Here is a 20,789-nt window from a genome sequence, read left to right as displayed (position 1 = left end):
CTGCGCTTTAGGCCAGTGAGCGCTTCGGCCGTTTGGTTAATTAAAAGAGGGCGGAGGACAGGCGCCCACTGAGAACGGGGCTTTGCAGGCACCTCGGTGAGCCAGGGGCCTAGGGAGCAGGGGCTGCAGGACCCCCTCCATCAAAGCTCCTTGACTGACTTTAGGGGACCCGATTTCCTCCTGCCACAACAACGGACAGCCCTGCAGGCTGTGACGACCCCGCGGCTCTGCCCAGCCCTCGGCCTCCAAGGTCAGGGCCACGGTCCTCCCAGAGGTTCAGTTGTTCCACGTGGCCCTCTTAGAATTTTGTGTTTTGGTTTAAAGGAAAGGAAGCAGATCAAAATGCTTTGGAAGCAAATTCAAGCTGTGTATCATTTCCCCGTGTGGGAAAAAAATAGTTGCTACCTAAAATGACAATTGTTCAGAACGTGAGGACTGATCCTTCCACCCTCAAACCGCCTCTCCCCCCGGGCGACACTAGGCAGGAGCCGGTAACATGCCTCATCTGTTGGGTGGAGGCCCTGTCCGTGGGACGGTAAGTGAGATACGGGACAGTCCCCCGCCATTCGCGAAGATCGTTGAGAGGCCTGAACAGAGCATGGCCTGAGGGGACAGTGGGCAAACTGCACCTGCCTCGTGGGTCCCGCCACCAGTGACAGCCCTTCGTCAGTCAGTCAGCCTTAGGGAGCCTTGGCTCCGGCCCTGATGACGATGAAACGGGCCTCAAAAGCCGTCCTTCAGGACGGAACAGCCCAGGCTTCTCAGGGGTAGAAGCCACACAGATGTGCACTTACATACTGGGGCGCTTATGACCTTATGAAGCTCCTCAGAGCTTCATGGGACTGGAAATGGCTCCTCTTAGACCCTCGCCCATTGTGACGGACCCCAGTGACTCTGGCCTCCAGCCTGGGGACACAGGACAGGTGAGAAGCTTGTTCCTCATATGGACTGGGCAGCAGCAGATGGAAACTGGGTGCTTGGTCTCATCTGGGACTGTGTGCTTTCTATGCAGAGAAGTAAATTCTTTCCGTGTCTCTGAGAATGGAAACGAGGTCTCTCAGCCACTCTGCCCTTGGTGCCTGCGGCCGGAAGCTTCTCCCTCCAGCTCAGGGCCCCGAAAAGTGTAAACAAAGTCAGAAATGAAGAGAAAAACATGTTTTTCATCTCCTGTAGAATACTGTATTAATCAAATTGGTCTCCTTTTCTCCTATTAGTCTGGTTGAAGAAAAAAAGATTGCTTTCAAAATGAAACTTTTCCCAATGATTAATACAGAGTAGATTAACTTAATTTGTGCTAGACTCCAATTTAATTCAGCTACAGCTCAGAGGCCAAATCCGCAGAAAAGCTAATCTGAGCTTCATGAGAAGAAGCTGTTTCTTTCTCTGAGAAGGATGCACGGGGACTGACCTACAGGCTTCTATCCAACTGCCCGGCCACCGTGTTTTTCAAATCATGGGCCCTCTGGAAGGCCACCTCTCACACATACGACTTCATGTCCTCATTAATTCCTGTCCTGTCACCTTTTCAGGTATTTCTTAATGTTGGCGCGCACGCACGCACACACACACACACACACACACACAGCCAAAACCAAAGTCTTGAACATGCAAAAAAAACCCAAAAACAAAACCCCCACAGTATGGACTGGTGAAGTGTTATATGCCTAAGGCATCAGATTCCTGGAAAAGCTCTAGATTTTTGGTTTAGAAATGAAATTGCGTGTGGAATAGCAGGTTTTTTACATTTATTATCGTCGGGTACCCCCCCCCACCATTTTTTTGCACTACAATCTAAGCTGAGTGATCTATTGCCAACTGGGCACCGATTCTCCAAATCCAAGTGTGTAAGGGAAACACGCCCGTGTGATTCTCTTTGATGGAAGACGCACCAGGCAATCTGTCTACTTCTGTCCCCCGGAAAGAAAACAGCTAGAAGGGCTGCTTGGCTGGAGGGGGGGAGGCTGTGAGGCGGTGGCCTGCCCTCAGTCGGAGTCCATTGTGAAGAGCTGAATGGCCTGTGGGTTCCAGTAGAGGCCTACTGCTGAGTTGTAGACCAGAGACCAGACATAGGGGATAAAAAACTCCTCAGGCTGCTCCTCTTCCACATATTTGAATTTCAGTTCTGGAAATTTCTGCAACAGAAACGAGACGATTTTATAATGTCGCAGTTCCACGCCAAAGGAGCAGCAGTGACTCGGGGGCATTGTGGGCGCAGGGAGCCGCCTCCCTGACCGGTCAGGGCCCGAGAGCCCTAGGAGCTTCACGCGCCCCTTTCCAGATGACTCTGGAGAAGATGTGAATTACCCGCAGGAAAGCCCCGTCACTAGTCACACTAGTCACTAACGTCGGTCTGTCGGTCTGCCTAGTGGAGCAGGGGCCGGGGTGGGGGATGTGGGAGGACAAATGTCAGAGGAGCTGACGGAGGGCTCAAGGAGAGACTATCTACCGCACAGGCTGAGGGCCGGCTCTTCCTGAGAGACTTGGCTTTCAGGGCCGAGTCACTGTGGAGAGGAGCGCTCTCCCTGGCGACTCCCGAGGCCTGACCCTCGGGGGCAAGCACGTGTCCGCAGCAGAAGGCCGGGCGGCAGCTGCTCCGTACAGCTTAGCCTTGGCCTTCTGCTGGGGGCCGTGCTGAGGGCCATGGCCTCACGGAGGGAGGGAAGCTGGGGGGCTCCTTGAGGCCCCAGGAACGCTCGGCTCCGGCTCTGTGAGCGCGGCCAGGCTGCTCAGCGAGCGCTCGGCCTGCAGGGCTGCACCTGGGGGGTGGGGTGGGGGGAGAGGTTTCAGGTTTTCTACCTGGACTCCTGTGGGGACAGAGGAAGCAGCTCTCATTCCAGCGGCAGCTGCTGGTCTCCAGGCCCGCCCCCACCCCGTGACCAGGGTAGGAGCTGTCACAGTTGGAGTCGGGGCAGGGAGAGGGGAGGGCGGCGGTGTCCTGAGCGTAAGGGGGCAAGTCAGGAGGCAGAGGGAGCGCTGGCAGAGAGGGGGGCAGCCAACATGGATGGAGCATATGAGGGCGGGGAGATCCTTACCCGTTGTGCTTGCTGCTGCCTCCCCCCCAGACAGAGGCGCTTAAATAATTTGATGAATGAATGAATCGGTGAAAGCAGCAACTATATACTGAGGACCCACCATGTCCCAGGCAACAGCAGATGCTTAGTCTTTCATTCAGTCAGTGGACTGGCTGGGCGTCTGCTGCTCGGAGCCAGGAGGCACTGGGTGCGGGCCCAGGGGTGCAGGGGTGGCGGCCACCGGCGGACCTCCCCTCCCAGAAAATGCGCTGTCTGAGGGGGAGACAAACAGCAGCAGCAACAGCAAAGCAACGAGAAGTGATGCGTGAGACACAGGACACGGGAGGCTCCGGAGGCCCGGGGCGGAGGCGGGGCAGCCGCTGGAGAGGGAAGTGTGTTCCCCCTGCAGGACCATGTGGAGGCCAGGCCTGTGTGGGGCCTGGGGTGCACCGGGCTGCAGGGCAGAGGAGGAAGAGGAGGTAGGGGAGCAGGGGGGGAGGAGTAAGCGCCAGCGGGCAGGGCTCAGGCCTGGGAGGACACAGGGGGACACAGAAGCCACACGAGGCATCCTGGCCTCCACGCTAAGGTCCTGGAAGCCTCTGAAGGGTCTGAGAAGGGGGTCTGGTGAGAGAGACTGTGCTGGGACAACTCCAATCACCGTGTGGAGAATGGAGGGCGTCTGGCAGAGGCGGGGATAGGCCTGGTCTGGGGTGGGGGGGGGCGGGAGGCAAACAGGCCTAAACTAAGATGGAGGAGGGGGATGGGCAGGAAAGCCACCTGTGCGCCCACCCACGCACCCACCCCCCCAGTTGTAGGGATTTAAAGCAGTATTTATAATAATGGAGGCTCAACACCTAAGTGCTGGGTCCTCAGAGTACCAGAAAGATGAGAGAAGGGTTGCTTCTGGCAAGGTGAGTTCTGAGCTAGATCTTGAAAACGTGTATAGGAATTCCCGGAAGGGGGTTGCCCTGGTCATGGATGTTACTTCAACACACCACACAGCCCAGTCCCATCTGTTACAGCTCTAATGAAAACCAACTCTGCTCCACGGCTCCAAAGGCGTTATGTAAATACAGAATACACACAAATGGGAAACGGGATTTATCAGTGGCCCAAAGGCCAGCACCGGCATTACCCACCCCTACGGCTTCGCTCAGGCTCCGTGTACCCCGTACTTTAGAGGCCTTTGCAGAAGTACTGTGGTTTCACGAAAACCCCAGCCTTTTCAGACCATGAGTGTTTCGAATCAGTTCTTCATCACCAGCAGTGGAGGCTGAAAGTCTCAGAGTGTGCTGACGACAATGCCGGGGACTGTGACGTAGGGGACAGTCCCCCCACCTCCCCGGCTCCTCTGGGCAGTCTGACTGAGAAAGTTTGGTCAGCTAAAGGGTGTGGATGAATGCCAGCCCATTCTGAGGTGACTGGCATTCAGCTGGGGCCCCTAGTTTTCCATCCCCTTGCTGTCTGCGCCCAAAGGCCCCCTGAACCCCTCCCACCCTGGGTGCACCATAACCTCTCAGCAGCGGGGGGGCCTGGGCCCTTGGCACCCATGCTGAGGCTCCTCACATGCTCTGTGCTGCTTCCGGCCTGGCCTGGGGGCCTCAGGCATGAGGGGACAGAGTTCTTGGAGGTGGCAATAAGTCTCTGTCACAGGATCAGGTCTCTTACAGTGCTGTTCTTTGAGGTGAGAAACCTGCATTTGTGGCAACACGGTGCAGCTACCACCAACCCTTGGTTGGTCATGCCCTGGTCAGTCACCACGATGTCTTGCTGAGGCTGATGCGGCCAACCCCCCTAATGGAAGGCCAAGCAGGGCCTGGAGGCGAAGCTGGTTCTGGGTCACCCAGCCCGTGGGGTGGCGCAGGTCTGACAGGGTGGGAAAGTCTGTGTGGAAACAGACACGGGGTTGAGGCCACCCTAGTGCCTCATCCTTGAATTAAACTCTGCTGGGCTCCGCGGGGCCCCTCAGGGGCAGTTCTGTGCCCCTTCACTGCACGGCACAGAGCCCAGCATACTGGTCCTTAGAAAATGACCAAGCCACAGTGATGTCCTAATCAAGGAAGAACGAGGGGTTGTGTTTGAAGAGGAAATTTACCCCCTAATAATATGGATGAAAATCCTAGTTCTTAGAATGGCCTCCAACTTGAGAAAACCTTTCCCACTGACCCCTCCGGAGAGAAGTGAGGTACACGGTGGCGGTCTGGAAAGTTCAGAGCCCCCCCCACTGCCTCTTTCGGCTGGAAATAACGACAGCTTACATTTCTGAGCGGTAATGTCACCAATACGACACACTTGTTGTTAGAAACAGAAGTGATTAAAAGATGTGAAACCTTTTCTCCATCCAGTGACATAGTTGGGGTTTTCCTGAGAAGGCCTCAGGAAAGGACGTGAGGCCGTTTGCGTGAGGCTACTCTCTGCGTCTCTGAGGGAAGAACTAGGAAAGAAAACCAGAGAACCAAATGCTTTTGTAAGAACTCCTCCCAGCTTAACTAAAGACACTTTGGCAAGAGTTGCTCGGTGGCTGGCACTATGTTCGTCTGCCCTCACGGTTCTGGGGGATTCTGACGACTCTTCTTCGAGAAAGAGTGATGGGTCCAACTCTGTCCTTCGATCATGCAGCATCCCCATGACTGTGCTTCCCACCACCTCATCGAACAGAGCTGAAAATGCCTGGTTTTTACTGTGGCTCAAGTTCATGTCAAGACAATGACCCCATCACTCTGGAGCAGATGCAGCACACAGAGTCTCAACAAGGGAGGATGCCCAGAGTGGCAAGAACATCTAAAATACAGTACAGAACAGCACATGGAAGACAGTATATAAAATGGTACACAGTGTATCTGTCAATACCAGACATGTATTTTATTACGAAGTTTTTCTTCAAGCAGATCGATGATGATTTTTATAGAAGTTCTCCATAAAAGCAGAATCAATTCTGAGACGATGCCTAACATAACCAATCACCTGCTGTAGGGTGGGCACATTCAAACACTTCAGATTTAGACACTCATCAAGTCTCAGAAGTACCCAGAAACAGCACTTGAAAGACAAGCAGATAATTTGAGTTTCGGCCCCATCTTTCCCCACTGATTCATTCACTCAGCAAACATGTACTGAGAGCCTTTTGACTGTGTCAAAAGCACAGGACTAAAAGTCTAGCTAAGCGAGTCACACAGGATCCTAGCATTTATGAGCTCCAAGTCCAGGCCTTAGTAGCTGGGTGACCCGGGTCAAAGCTCATATCCTCACCCAGACTCTTAAGACATAAAGTTTACCCTGAGATTTTTTTATTTTGATCATCCCGTCTCCTTCACAGGGTCGTGACAAATCTAATGAGCAGTCTCCGGGACAGGGTAAATATCTAACGGTCCTGAGCTGTCCCTCGGGTTGACAATAGATGGCTTTAAAGGCTAAGCCTCCCAACTACTTAGAACTAAGACAAGCACGAGGCTGTGGCTGAGCCGCGCGGTGGCTTTAGAGCTTGTGGCTACATGGGCTGAGGCTCAGGCGTGGCCCCTGCCCCTGGCTCGTGAAGGCTGGCCCCCTGCCACAGACTGGATGCCCAAGTTGTTGTGGTGGCACTGGACACGGCAGGGGTGGGGGGCAAAGAGCAAGTACAGACAGAACAGCACGAGGGCGAACGCCACCCCAGACACTGTGGATGGTGCCCACACTTGCCCCTCAGCGGACAGCACCAGCTCCTCTCTCCTCAAAGGAACACGTGAGCCGCGAGGTGCTATTTCTTGGGTTCTTTGTTCAGAACTTTTCACCAACATTTTTTATTTAAAAAAAAATTTTTTTTTAATGTTTTATTTATTTCTAGGAGAGAGAGAGAGACAGCGTGAGCAGGGGAGGGCCAGAGAGAGAGGGTGTCACAGACTGAAACAGGCTCCAGGCTCCGAGCTGGCAGTCAGCACAGAGCCCACGCGGGGCTCGAACCCACGAACCGCGAGATCATGACCTAAGCGAAAGTCGGACGCTTAACCGACTAAGCCACCCAGGCGCCCCATTCACCAACATTTTTTAAAAGGTTCCGAATGGAGGATAAATCCTAAACTGCAGGGGGAAAAAAAAGAGCATGTTCCCTCAAACCAGCTACACGTATTTGAAAGCACAAGGTAAAGAGCTTCCTTTTTCTGCAACGAGTTGTTTTTAAGGCTGTGTACTGGGAACATGTTAAAAGGGTGAAATAATAGACAGAAATTACAAGAGCGTTTTGGAAACACTATTCAGTCAGCCTGATTGAATGTGAATTCAACCTCTGTATGACAAGCTGTGCTCAAAGTTGGATTTAATTTGGCCCCCTCTCAAATTTACCTGTGTCGCTACAGAGAGCCAACACGGTCGGAGATTTAAATAGACATTCTTAAAAATATGTGCTCCTCTAGTACATCTTAGAAGCCTTGAATGCTAAGGAAAAGAAAGACAAAAGGTTTTATTTAGCGCTAACGACGCTGGGGACACATTTTGTCAGGATTCAGTCCAAGAAATGTTATAGTCTGAGTGTCAGATCAACAACCTAGAAAAAAATCATTCTTTATGTTCCTTTTCAAGCCTGTGGCGAAGGATCATGCCATCCTGTGATGGCTGAGGGAAGTCCAACTTCCTCATTCAAGTGTCCTCATTCTGACTGGGCCGCTTGTACCCTGGCCGGCCTCCCCAGAGCTGACGTCTGTGCATTCGCTCTCTAACCGCATCTCCTCTCTGGACTTCTCAGGCTCCCCCACCTCCAGGCTCTGCCGGGTGGATGTGCCTGAGGACCACTAAAGCTCTGGGAAAGCACAGGAGGGACTCTGGGGACACCAGGGCTTTGACTTGATAGTTATGGCAAGAACCTTCTGGAACAGGCTAGCAGAGGGCAGGGCGCTGGTCGCTTTGGGCCTAAGCTTCTGCCCCATTCCTTCTGAGACAGTCGTCCTGTGATTCAGCTCAATACGGAGAGAAAACCCATCTCTCAAAAAGCTTGGAGCTTGGTCTCAATCCAAAGCTACTTACAACAACAATCCGGTTGTTTTGATTTTTGGAGCCAGAGGTAATGCTAGACTCTCAAGTTTGGCTGGAATGTTTTTATCAGCTTCAGTGAAATCAACCCACCACAGTGGGACATCCGGACGCCCGGCCCACAGACAAAGCAAAGGTCTGGTTTGGTGATTGAGACTCGCCTATAACAAGCAGACCAGAAGCCTGAAAGACCAAAAAGCCTTTCTGCTGTCAGTCATGTGATTTGGTGAAAACCCACAGGAAGTTCAGTGAGCAGATGTAGGGCTCAACTACAATAATTTTTATTACCACAAAAGTTCAATGGAGTTTTCCCCCTTCCCCCTACAGATTATATAGATAGCACCAGAAACCCTAGCAAGCACCTGGCATGGCTCCAGAAACTCAGTGCAGCTTAAAATCAAATAGCCACACAGCACATTAAAAAGAGTTCTTTAAGAGCCCACATTGAGCCTCTGAACAGACGAGGGAAAGGTGATGGTCAGTCGCAAGGCACCCAGCACTGCCGGCGGGGGGGTGGGGGTAGGGGGGAGGAGGCGGGTTCCTGTTAGCGGCACGCAGCATCTGCGGTGGGCAGGGTCTGTGCACGTGAAAAGTAAACTGATTTCAAGATCCTGTTGCAAGACAGCAAGGTACAAGCATTCACAGACAGTGGTTTTATCTGGGGGTGCACTTGGGAAGGATTATCCAGGTTCCCTCCCCTTCTCACCCTCCTATGCTATGGCTGTGAAACACTGCCTCCTTCAGCGATGGGCCCTTGAACTAAATGTTGGTTAAGTACCAGCTGTATACAAGATGCTGTGCTGGAGGCTGCTGGGGAAGGAAAGAGGAGTAACGGGTGTTCCGCTAACAGGGGATATAATTCGGGAGGGATAAGAACAGAGGGCAGCAAGGAACATGGAAGGACAGTGGCCCAGGAGGGCTCCCTTCCCGGTCCATCTGGCCAACACTGGGGTCGGAAGATGTTAGATGGGCTCGGACAGCAAACTCCAGGAGAAACAAGGAACGGACAGATCAGGAAGCATCTGTTTTCAGCTAAATTACCACCCGCGCAAGGCTGGACTGCAGTCCCTTCTATGTGTAGTGGAATGAGTTACAAATGTTATCAAGCATCATTATTGCTTAACCGACAAAAAGAAGGCGGGCACCAGTCTATGAATGACAGCAGCCCTGAATGTGGGGTTCTAGCTTGTGCAAATTTCAAAGACAATGAAAAGCTGAATTCAAAATACAGAAACTTACAAAAGGCTACTTATTAAAAGTTAGAAATTATGAAATACAAAACTAAAATTAAGAAGCCCATGGTGAGGGTGGCTCGGAAGACCGTCACAATACACTGCGTAGGTGGGGGCAGTCTGGCTGGCCAGGAGTGGGGGGCTCTCTGGGAAGTTAAGTCACCACCCAGGGAGAGGGTTACGGGTGAGCAGGCACCTGTCCTGGCAGCTCAGGCGGGATAACCGACCACCTCTTGCTCAGGACAATGTCTTGTCACCTGTGCAAGTGACACAGCTTCTGTGACCAACCAGTGGTCAAAAAATGTTTAGGAAACATAGATGGAGTAGAAAGTTGAGCCCACCCTGGTGATGAGGTCTCCTCACAGCTACCATCATGTCATTGGCCAGACTCTGAACCTCATTTGAGTGTGAAGCCTGAGCACATATCCCTGGTTAACTCTTCTTACAGACCCAGGTTGAGGGGACCACGGGAAGCGAAGATACCTTTAGTTGTGAATTTCTCCCTCTGAGGGCTAGTGTGGTAGCACAGAGGACGATGGGTGGACAGGCTCTCCTGCTGTCGTGGATGCTGGAGAAAGGCCCCGATGGACGGGTTCCAACCTGCAGGGACAGGGCTGGGGACAGGAAACTGGCACTGCACGTGGAGAGCCCCTCAGGAGGCAAGAGCATACCTCTGGGCCTGGCAAGCAGCGTGGGGCCAGCGCACAGGCCCTGGGGCCAGCTGCCATGGCGGGGGTGGGGGGAGGGGGGGAGATGGAGGGCGGAGACAGGGAGGCTGGCCTCGAGGGCCGGGGTGACGGGTCCGTTCATTTGGTGAGAGAACAGGCTGGGGAGTGATGTTTGTAATTTAAAGGTCATCAGCTTGGAGGAAGCAGTCCAGGTTGTGTAAACGAGTCAAGAAGACTGACCCACATTACTGAGTCAAAGCACCTGTTTCTAAGGCAAATCAATTCCAATTTAGGAGGCTGGGAGGAGGAGGACGTTTTGATTCCAGGGTGGGAGATGAAGGGCCAAAGTGGAGCATTTCCTGGCAGAACTTCTTTTGTTGGAAGCAGGCTCTTGGTTGAGTGGGTGGTGGCAGGAATCATCCCTCTGCAGGGGCTCCGCAGTTTGGACAGGGCCCAGCTATCTGGCCAGGAGAGTGAGATCCCAGAAAATAAATATACTACCATTAGATATAATTCTAAGTGGAATACAAGCTCCAGGGAGGCAGAGATTTTTATTTTTCCACTGATGGGTCCCCCAGTGCTTAGAGTATTGCCAGGGGTGTATGAGCTGTTTACTGAATAAATGAAGGAAGGAATAAATGAACAAATGTGTACAAATTGCTGTTTGTAGAAAAACCCAGAGTTCTTATCGGGGGTGGAGGAGTTTGGAAGATTGCGTCTGGCACATTAGGTGAGTTAGTGGAATAAGTGCCTCAACCTACTGGGAGCAAAGTGAGCCAAGTTAAGCCCGTGTCACTTTGAGAAGCAAAGGAGCTGACCTACTGAGGTCTGGGGGGCAAAGCTTCAAACCCAACAGATTCATTGACTTCTCAGATTGCCACACTCCTTGTCTGCCACCATTCTACCATGTCCGATTCTTGCTGGTAGAAAAATCCGGCTCATAGATAACGGATAATGTTGATATACATAGTTAGTGCCCCATTTTATATTTTAAAATCTATCCAATTATGGAAAATGGTGAACTCTTTGTATATCAGTTACGGTCATGGACTGGACTGGTGCATCACATGTAAGTGGAGACATGTGCCATCTGTCATCAGTCCTTCACTGTTTACTCTTGCCCAGATTATGGTATGGCCAGATGCCCCCAAATTACCACTTAAGCCCTAAGTACTGTATCAGTGATAATCTTTCTTTACACTATTTTCTTTTTTTGAGATTAATACGTGAACTAGGGGAGTGAGAGATACAGATTTGGAGAAAGATTCTGAATCATGTTGAGACAAATTCTGGCAAAACAAGGCTCCTTGTAGAGTCTGAAAAGTCTATGCTGGGAATTACGTGTGGGACAGAGGCAGGCAGGAGGCTGCATTGGCACACTTCAGCCTAGACTGGCGTGCCACTGGTGAGGGAGAGTTCTGGTGATTATGTTTGATGAGAACACAGCCCTTGCTCCAATACGTCAAAGAGCTATCTGCAAAGACAATTCCACCTGAGACACCTTGGAAGAGTTATATCTGATTTCTTAAGAGTTAGCTTCTTTGAACATTCTTAGGACTGAAGTTATAAGCAAATGTGATAGTTTTCCAAGACTATAAGGGACATTACCCATTCTTAGAAAAGTAATGCCTTTGGGGCGCCTGGGTGGCTCGGTCGGTTAAGTGTCAGACTTCGGCTCAAGTCATGATCTCCCGGTTCGTGAGTTTGAGCCCTGCCTTGGGCTGTCTTCCCTTAGCACAGAGCCCACTTTGGATCCTCTGTCCCACTCTCTCACTGCCCTGCCCCTGCTTGCATTCTCTTGCTTGCTCTCTCTCTCTCTCTCAAAACTAAATATTTTTTAAAAAGTCATGCCTTCATTATTCCTTAGCAAGAAGTTAAAACTAGCCTCTGACAGTCAACATTCCCATGCACCCATTACAGGTAGGAGGATTTTCCCCCCTCTGCTTATGGAAAGAACAATTTATTCCAAGTGTTATGTGAGAAGCCTGTGGTTGCTAAACCAATGATGTTTTCCTCAATCTAGCTGGAGAAAATCCTACTTAAAAGCCATGGTTCTAATGGCAACTATTTTAGAGCCTAAAGGTCAGTTTCAGTACTTCTTATGGCTGTACCTCCCAGTGGCCCAACCGTGATCCTTGAGTGGGTGAGCCAGACCTGTGACTTCTCGTTAAATGTTAAGGTCTTGGCCTCATGGTTATTCCAACATGTGTTGTCAATGAATTAAAAACACAAAATGAGATTTGTTTACTTCTGCACAGTCATTAGAACTAACAAAGGGTATCAGGAAATCTAGAGGAAAGGAAACAGGGGCATAAAGCTGTAAATGATTCCGAATACTACTGTGTGCCAAAAAGCAAAATTTGGTATGAAGTGAGTCTTAGATTTCATTCAAGGACCGTTATGCCTGTGAAGTTCCAAAATCATGTAAACGTGAGGTGAAGCTATCTAGAAGATGGTGGGGGTGGGGGGGGGGAGTGTTCCCTAGCTTAAAAAAATTAAACCAGATCTAGGTCAACTAGAAAAATCCATATTACATTCCTGAGCCTTAGTTCTAAGAACTCATGGAATCACGGAATGTCAGCATCAGAAGGGACTGAACACCCCCTCCCACATACTTACTCCTACTCTTTTATAAAATTTTTTACTGTTTATTTTTAAGAGAGAGAGCGAGGGAGACAGAGTGTGAACAGGGGTGGGGGAGGTGCAGAGAGAGGGAGAGACAAAGAACTCAAGCAGGCTCCAGGCTCCACACTGTCAGCACAGAGCCCGATGTGGGGCTTGAACTCCCGAACCATGAGATCCAGACCAGAGTCGAAGTTGGATGCTTAACTGATGGAGCCACTCAGGTGCCCTTCTAGCTTTGTAAAATGCCCAGCAGTTGAAAGATGTTCAACTGGTTGAACACCTCAAGACAGGAGATAAGCAATGAATGCTTCAGAAGGAACTAATCAAGGGGTACCTGGGTGGCTCAGTTGGTTAAGCATTTGACTTCTACTCAGACATGATTTCAAGGTTTGTGAGTTTGAGTCCTGCGTCGGGCTCTGTGCTGACAGCTCAGAGCCTGGAGCCTGCTTTGGATTCTGTCTCCCTCTCTCTCTCTGCCCCTCCTCTGCTCATGCTCTCTCTCAAAAATAAACATTTAAAAAAAAATCTTAATAAAAAAAAAAAAGGAAAGAACTAATCAGAGCAGTTCGTTAATTTTTCTCTGGGGGAAACCTGAACAGGAAGAAGCAAAGACAGAGCCAGGTGGGAAGCTGGGATGGTCACTGAGGAAGGGGGAATAAGAACTCAAGCATGGCAGAGCTGGGATTGAGAACTGGGACCAAGAAGAGAAAAATAAAGGGGGAACCTACCCTACTCTAGATTCAACTGTAAAGCTAAGAGAACTGAAGGGTGTAACAGCTCTCCTCTAACCTGGACCATCACAGATGTACATAACTTAGAATTTATATCTGCTACATTATCATCACAGGAGAAGTAACCAAAAAGCCCATATAAAATATCCAGGGAGGGGCGCCTGGGTGGCTTAGTTGGTTAAGCGTCCGACTTTCGCTTAGGTCATGATCTCGCGGTTCGTGGGTTCGAGCCCCGCGTCGGGCTCTGTGCTGACTGCCGGCTCAGAGCCTGGGGACTGTTTCAGTCTGTGACTCCCTCTCTCTCTGACCCTCCCCTGCTCACGCTGTCTCTCTCTCTCTCCTAGAAATAAAAAAAGTAAAAATATAAAAAAATAAAAAAAAACATTAAAATATCCAGGGAATATTGGATACACCTAACTTTATAGTTCAAAAAATGTGGTTAAGTTTCAAACTTTCAAGAGTTTGAATTTTGAAAATTTAAGATTTAAAAATTTCAAACTATACCCCAGTGCGTGGAAAAAGTGAAAGGCTGCGTGTCCGTCACGTATGATGGTCGCCTTGGCTCCCGGAGCCAACACACTTCTTCCGCCCCTCGTTCTCACTCCATCCTCATCAACCAAGCAGCCTCTTCCGTGGGGAACACTGTGAGGCATGGCAAGTATAAAGCAGAGTTCCTACTCTCGAGGGGCCGGGAGTCTAGTAAGGAGACGAAGCATCAACACACAAACCGAGTACTGAAAGAGCACTTCGTTGCTAAATACCAAGGAGAGTGAAATGGAAAGAAAGCTACTCCAGAGTTTCCATCAGGGAGAGGGGAGTAAGTCGGTCATGTCCGGGACAGCCTTCGTGGAGGTGGTGGGACCCCAGCTGTAAGGACAGGTAGAGAAGAGGTGAGGAGGCCACCTGAGGCAGGGACGAGCAGGGCAGGAATGAAGAGTGGTTCAGGGGCTGGGGAGGAGGGGTAAAGGAGCACAGGGGTAGGTGGTGGGGGGCGGGGTGCTAACGGTGACAGGGTCAGAGTTTGACCTGTATGTTATTTTTCCTGGATTCTTCAGGCACTGGGGAGGTGTGGCAGTGACGATGGTGGTGTGTGTGTTCGTAACACTCTCCCGACAAACTGCATGTACCAAGCCCGTCTCCCCCGCCAAAATCATGTTCAAGAAATGAGATCCACTGGGGGCGCCTGGGTGGCTCAGTCGGTTAAGCGTCCGACTTCGGCTCAGGTCATGATCTTGCGGTTCGTGGATTCGAGCCCCTCATCGGGCTCTGTGCTGACAGCTAGCTCAGAGCCTGGAGCCTGTTTCGGATTCTGTATCTCCCTCTCTCTCCGACCCTCCCCTGCTCATGCTGTCTCTCTCTCAAAAATAAATAAAACATTAAAAAAAAAAAGAGAGATCCATAGAGCAGATGCTAATCTGTATCACCTGGGTAGGCACTTGTGATAATGCGAATTCTTGGGCGCCAATATTCCGTGATCCTGGGAGGCCGAAGGGAAAGAATGACCAGAGCTAAGAAGAATTTCAGTTTTGGAGGAGGAGCAGTACGTGGGAGTAAAGGTTCTCAGGACTTGGGGGGACTGAGACCACAGATTGCTAAGGCACCCCGAGTACTGGAGTAGGAAAGAGTTAGTTAGACACCATCCAGACGGCTCCTGCATTTAGAACATGGGGAGACAGGTTTACAGCAACAGTGATTTACTTCAAGCCTCAAGGCTAAGCTGTGGCAGAGATCTAACAAGAAATCAGTATCTGGGGTCACTGGCTAGGCTGGGTCCACATGCAGAGGCTCGGAACCACAGGCAAGGAGCTTGAGAACAAATGCAGGGGGATTAGCAATAAAAAGTATCGGAAAGGCTGGCGGAAAATGGTGCTTCAAGACAATCCTAATTTTGCTATGACCTTCCTAGTTTCACTAGCATGCGATCATTCCACAAACATCTAACTGCTTTCATGCTACTGCTGTTTATCTGCAGAGATGACCAGGCTAACAGGGCACAGATCTGGAATACAAAGTGTCCGCAGCTCCGGCCAATCCACAGCAGTGACTCTCTTCCTGTGTGACGTTCTCGAGGGACGGTGCGTGTACGATCCCACTCACAGCCAGCCTCTTAACAGCTCAGGGCCAAGACGCACAGCTTCTCCAAAGTGTGCATCGTTTTAATTCGCCTCCTGGGACAAAGGTGTCCCTGCAGTGAGGAGGTAAGGCAGGGTATGAGGAGCTGAAAGACGGAAAGGCCGAATGGAGAAATGGCTCCTTCCAGGGTCCCGAGAAACACCCTACGAGGGCACACACACCCACAATGAACGAACTGGCCGCTGGCGGCAGACCACTCTGGGTACCGGTGGCCCCGGAGCCAGCCCAGGGGTCGTGCTGGTACCGGGCCTGCCATAGGCATGTACGCAGCCACCCCTAACCCATCCCCTTGCCCCCAGGCTGGCACGGCCAGGGCGTGTGTGACGGGGAGGGAGGGACATGGCCCAAGTAGACTTAGCATTTTTCAAGTCATTCTGGTCACGTTCCCATTTCCTCCGCCATCACCCTGTTCCTGCCTTCCTGAAGCAGGCAGGACGTTCACGACAGCTCAGGGAGACCTGCGAGCCGCAGTCCTTCTTTATCTTAGCACCACAACTAACTAGAGCACCTCAACAGCCCACTGCAGAGAGAGCATTTTTATTGTCACTATTATGTCAGGAAAGAAAAAATACTCCAGACTCTCAGCTTTCCAAAGCCAGCATAGAGACAGGGGAGTAAGAGACAGGTGATGTGATCACAAGATCAAACATGACTCGGACTGCCCGACACTGAGGAAGATACTTGGGGAAAGCTAATGAAGGTGACGATATTAATATCTGCAAGCTGAAACAGAGATCAAATCTTCCATTTATGAAAGCCAGTTCTTTGCCATTCACGAATCCTACGTGTGCCCTTTCCTGTACAAAAACGCACAGTCTTTGTTTCATCCCTTAGTATGTTAGTTTAAAAATCAGTGCACCCCATCTAAATTGGAGCACGGCACCGGCCCGGGCCAGGTTAGAAACCTAACTGCACTGACGGAAGTCCACGTGATTTCCATTTTTTTCCCGTAATTTCTTATGCAGGGGACACTCTATAACTTTATCACGGAGCAACACCACCACAGGCGGTTAGGAGTATGTTCAGAGGCGGCACAGCAGTGGTACTGACGGCCAAGGCCAGGGCGGCCCACGTGGGGCGGCGGACGCGCGGTGAAGGGGCCTGCTCCCGGAGCCCCAGGTCTCACCGACGCTGCTCACGTACGGGGTCAGGCAGGGCCACAGAACCGGGCCACGGTGGTCAGGGAGAGCAAGGCAAGGAATGCGGGAGTCACACTTGTTTCTATCTGCTCTGTGTGCTGCAGAGATGGGCGGGGCAGGTGTCACTGCAAACACAGGCTAAGGGAGGCGGGGCCGGGGGATGAGCCTCTGTCGGAGCCGAGGCGGGGCCAGGCGAGCACTTTGCCTCCTGTCCCTTCTGATTTCCTAGCTGCCACAGACCGCAAGCTGTAAAAGGGAGGCAGCTGGTACTCAATGCTCCTGGTGGCAATGGTCACACTTACTGATTCCATGAAATGGAAATACACACTGTGATAAGGAAGCATAAACTTCTAAGATGAATAGCGTCCCTCTGCCAGCGAAGCTATGACTGGTATGATGGAGGGGAAATACGGGACGTCTGAAGTGTAGACCTGGCTCTGACACCAACACATAATAAACTCAGGCACATCGCGTCACTTCTCTGACACTTAGCGCTCCGTCTGTAGAGCGTTACCGCTGATGAGGCTGGAACCATGGAGGAGCCGATGCTGGCGACAGGGCTGCGGTGCTTAAGTGACTCATGTGGGACTGGGGCCCGGCGAGGCCAGGCCGGGCCAGCACCTCGCTCTGCCTTGTTCAGGTCACGCCACAGAGGAGCTCCTGCCCTGTGACAAAGGTCACGGCCACAGGAAAACTGGGAAATAGAGGGACTCCTCCCTTCTCTGTTTTGATCTCCACTGTAACTTATTTTTTTCTTTTTTCAAATCGATGCCCCAGAAGGAAATATAACATCTGTAGGTGATGATTTGAAGATCTACAGTCATTTCCAAAATAGGACAGTGGCTTAACAGGAAGGAGTCTTGTGTTTTACAACATCGGCTCTAATTATTCCACATTTAAGTATTTGAATAAAGGAAGATACTTTGCTTCTCTCTCCATTTATTCCCAGGGACGACATGTATAACTCAATTTGTTATATACTGCAAGCATGAAAGTAAGACTGGATTCTACTGGGAAAATATTCATAAACATTTTAAATAATCAACATATTTTAGGATTTGGATATAGGAAACAAATAATAAAATGCTCTTTTATACATGGAGTTTATTTAGAAGAAAGAATCTAGACATATGTTTTGTTTTTTAAAAAATAAATAAAAATAAATAAATAAATAAAAATTCGGGATAAATAGGAAAATAAGCTGAAAACTATAAACTTCCCCTAAAGAGAAATACTGTGTGCTCAGCAATGACCATCTGAATTCTGGAACTTTTAAAATATTAGAGCTTTATTGGGGCACCTGGGTGGTTCAGTCGGTTAAGTGTCCAACTCTTGGTTTCAGCTCAGGTCATGATCTCATGGTTCGGGAGTTCAAGCCCTGCACTGGGCTCTGAGCTGACAGTGTGGAGCCTGCTTGGGATTCTCTCTCTACCCTTCTCTCTGCCCCTCCCCTGCTCACACTGTCTCTGTCTCTCTCAAAATAAATAAATAAACTTAAAACAACAGAGCTTTTCTTTTTCTAAAAATAAAGCTTATGTATTTATTTGAGAGAGATCTGAGACAGAACGTGTATGCAAGTGAGCATGTGCAGGGGAAGGGCAGAAAGAGAGGGAGAGAATCCCAAGCAGTCTCTGCTGTCAACGCAGAACTCAACATGGGGCTCGATCCCAAGAACCACGAGATCATGACCTGACCTAAAATCAAGAGGCACTTAACTGACTGAGCCACCCAGGTGTCTGTAGAGCTTTACTTTTAAAAGCAGCAGATGAAGGGAGAGCACTGGGCTTATTGCAGGAGTAACTGACATTGCTGATAGTCTTGCCAAGGTTTCCGCATCCTAGTGAGCAAACAAACACCTCTGATGAAGGAAGATGTGTTGAGATAAAACTTCTGATTAAAACCCCTCTTGTAAGGTGACCTACTCATCCATGCATCTTCCCTTCCTTCGTATTAATATTTACACTAAAATTTTTTTAACGTCTATTTATTTTTGAGAGAGAGGGACACAGAGTGAGAGTGGGGGAGGGGCAGAGAGAGAGGGAGACACAGAATCCGAAGCAGGCTCCGGGCTCTGAGCCCGATGTGGGGCCTGAACCCACGAATAGGGAGATCATGACCTGAGCCAAAGTCGGATGCTTAACTGACTGAACTACCCAGAAGCCCCAATATTTACATTTTAATTATAGCCACTGATGCTATAACAATTATGGTATTTTAACACAATGGTGGATACAAAGAATGGTCTCCTTTACCATCTGGCTGATGAGTTTTGCATCATCTATTGTGACTATACCAAAACCCTGGCTGACCCCTGGCTGCTCTCCTGGCTGTGGTGGTGGTCAGGGCTGTGGCAACGTAGAGGGAGGCACAGGCGACTACCACACGGTGCTGCAGTGTCAGGGGCACAGGCTGGGGGCCCAAGTGGAACGCTTACTTGGGACGATCGGAGGGTCACCATTTCCCTGTTTTATTAGGGACAAGTGCCCCCGACACAAAAGCAGAGAGAACAGTGTGCCCATCAACCAGCTACAAGTTACCGACTCAAGGTCATTCTTTTTCACTGACCTCAAACGTCCCTCTTCTGAATTATTTCAGTGCTAATTAATCCCAGACATGTAATTTTATCACTAAATATTAACCTATATATTATCAAACAGGTAAGAATTTTTTCTCTTCTTTTAAGATACACAATATGAGAATAAGTTATAGAGTGATTATTTTGTATCATAAACATATTTAAAGAATTAAACACTTTTTTTAAACATTTATTCATTTTTGAGAAATAGAGTGAGACTGAGCAGGGGAGGGGTGGAGAGAGAGGGAGACCAGAATCCAAAGACAGGTTCCAGGCTCTGAGCTGTCAGCACAGAGCCTGACGCGGGGCTTAAACTCACAAACCTCGAGATAATGACCTGAGCTGAAGTTGGACGCTTAACCGACTGAGCCACCCAGGCGCCCCATAAATGTATTTTTAAAAAGTATGAAATACGGTCCCTGCCCTTAAGTAATCTTAATTACTTAAGAGCGAAGATGAATGCAAATGGAAAAAAGAATCACTAACAAGCAATTCTTCAATGTAAACTACTGTCAGAAGACAGGATGTACTAATTGCCGGTTCTGATTTAGACAGAGCCCGGGATGTACACACACAGATCCACACGACCTCCTAGCTTCATGTCTCCTCCCCTTCGCACAAACCATCAGCCTCTCCTTTGCACAAACCATCGAAGCGAAATCCCTGAGGTCCTGGGGACATTCCAGCCAATTCCTGCCTCCATGCCTTTTCTGAGATGGCTCTTTATGGCTAACGTGTCTCTCCCACCACATTATCATTTCCTGCAAAGCTGGCTCAAAAGCTTCTCCTCCTTTATTATAAAGTCCTGCATGGTCCTGGCCAGTGCTTGGAGCCTGCCTGCCCTCCATAGGCTTTTGTCTGTACATTTCATCCAAGGTGCCTGGGCTGCAGAGAAGGCAGGTCCTGTTAGGATGCCGTCACAGTTCGAGTAAGGCTTCGCTGGGGGAGGGACGGTACCCCTACTGAGGGCTGTGGTGGCTCAGGACACAGAACAGAGACAGAGCCTATGAACAGGAGCAGCTACAAGAGGCTGATGAGGCAGTGGATCTGGTGGCCCTGAAAGGAGAGGTGGGGACATATTCCAGTTGGGGGGAGTTATTCAGGAACCTGATCAAGCAAGAAAAAGGTTTGAACCCTCTCATCTTATTGACTTGCCCGAGGAGCTCCGTAGGGAGGGGCACATGAGCAGTGAGGAAATCTGATCAGGGTACTCTGGCTTAAAAAATCATGATGGCTTCCCAGTGAGAACTACTGGCACGGAAGACACCAAAAAGAATGGATACACTCTGCACCGATGTGTTTATAACCTAGGTATGGAAACAAAACACCTCTAAAAATAATTATACGACAAGGCAGAAGTGTTAAGTATCATTGGAAATGTAGAAATATGTGTAATTTACGAAAGTCCAGAGAAGGGAGAAAGTTTTTTTTAAGTTTATATTTATTTATTTTTGAGAGAGTTCAAGTGGGGGAGGGACAGAGAGAGAGGGGGAGAGAGAATCTCAAGCCCACATGGGCTTGAACTCATAATAAACTGAGATCTTGACCTGAGCTAAAACCAAGAGTCGGACGCTTAACGGATTGAGCCACCCAGGTACCCCAGGAGGAATTACTTTATTTTATTTTATTTTTTTTAATATTTTTATTTATTTCTAGGAGAGAGAGAAACAGCGT

The 20,789-nt window shown here is 49.8% G+C and overlaps 1 protein-coding gene across 3 annotated transcripts in view; it reads right to left on the bottom strand.

Moving 5' to 3' along the window:
• Positions 1 to 1,723: 1,723 nt before the first annotated feature.
• DYM (dymeclin) overlaps positions 1,724 to 20,789 on the bottom strand; it is a 343,795-nt gene continuing 324,729 nt past the window's right edge. For 2 of the 3 annotated variants that reach the window (XM_039228828.1, XM_039228829.1), the window contains exon 17: positions 1,724 to 2,132. In XM_039228828.1, coding sequence (XP_039084759.1) covers positions 1,983 to 2,132 — 150 coding nt within the window. In that variant the 3' untranslated portion in view covers positions 1,724 to 1,982. The remainder of the gene's footprint in view (positions 2,133 to 20,789) is intronic. The other variant, XM_039228827.1, reaches the window with a different exon arrangement.

This window comes from Hyaena hyaena, unplaced genomic scaffold (genome assembly GCF_003009895.1).
Source record: "Hyaena hyaena isolate Hyena2069 unplaced genomic scaffold, ASM300989v1 scaffold_33, whole genome shotgun sequence".
Taxonomy (NCBI): domain Eukaryota; kingdom Metazoa; phylum Chordata; class Mammalia; order Carnivora; family Hyaenidae; genus Hyaena; species Hyaena hyaena.
Note: the sequence above shows the minus strand (reverse complement) of the source record. Positions and strands in the feature narration are given on the sequence as shown.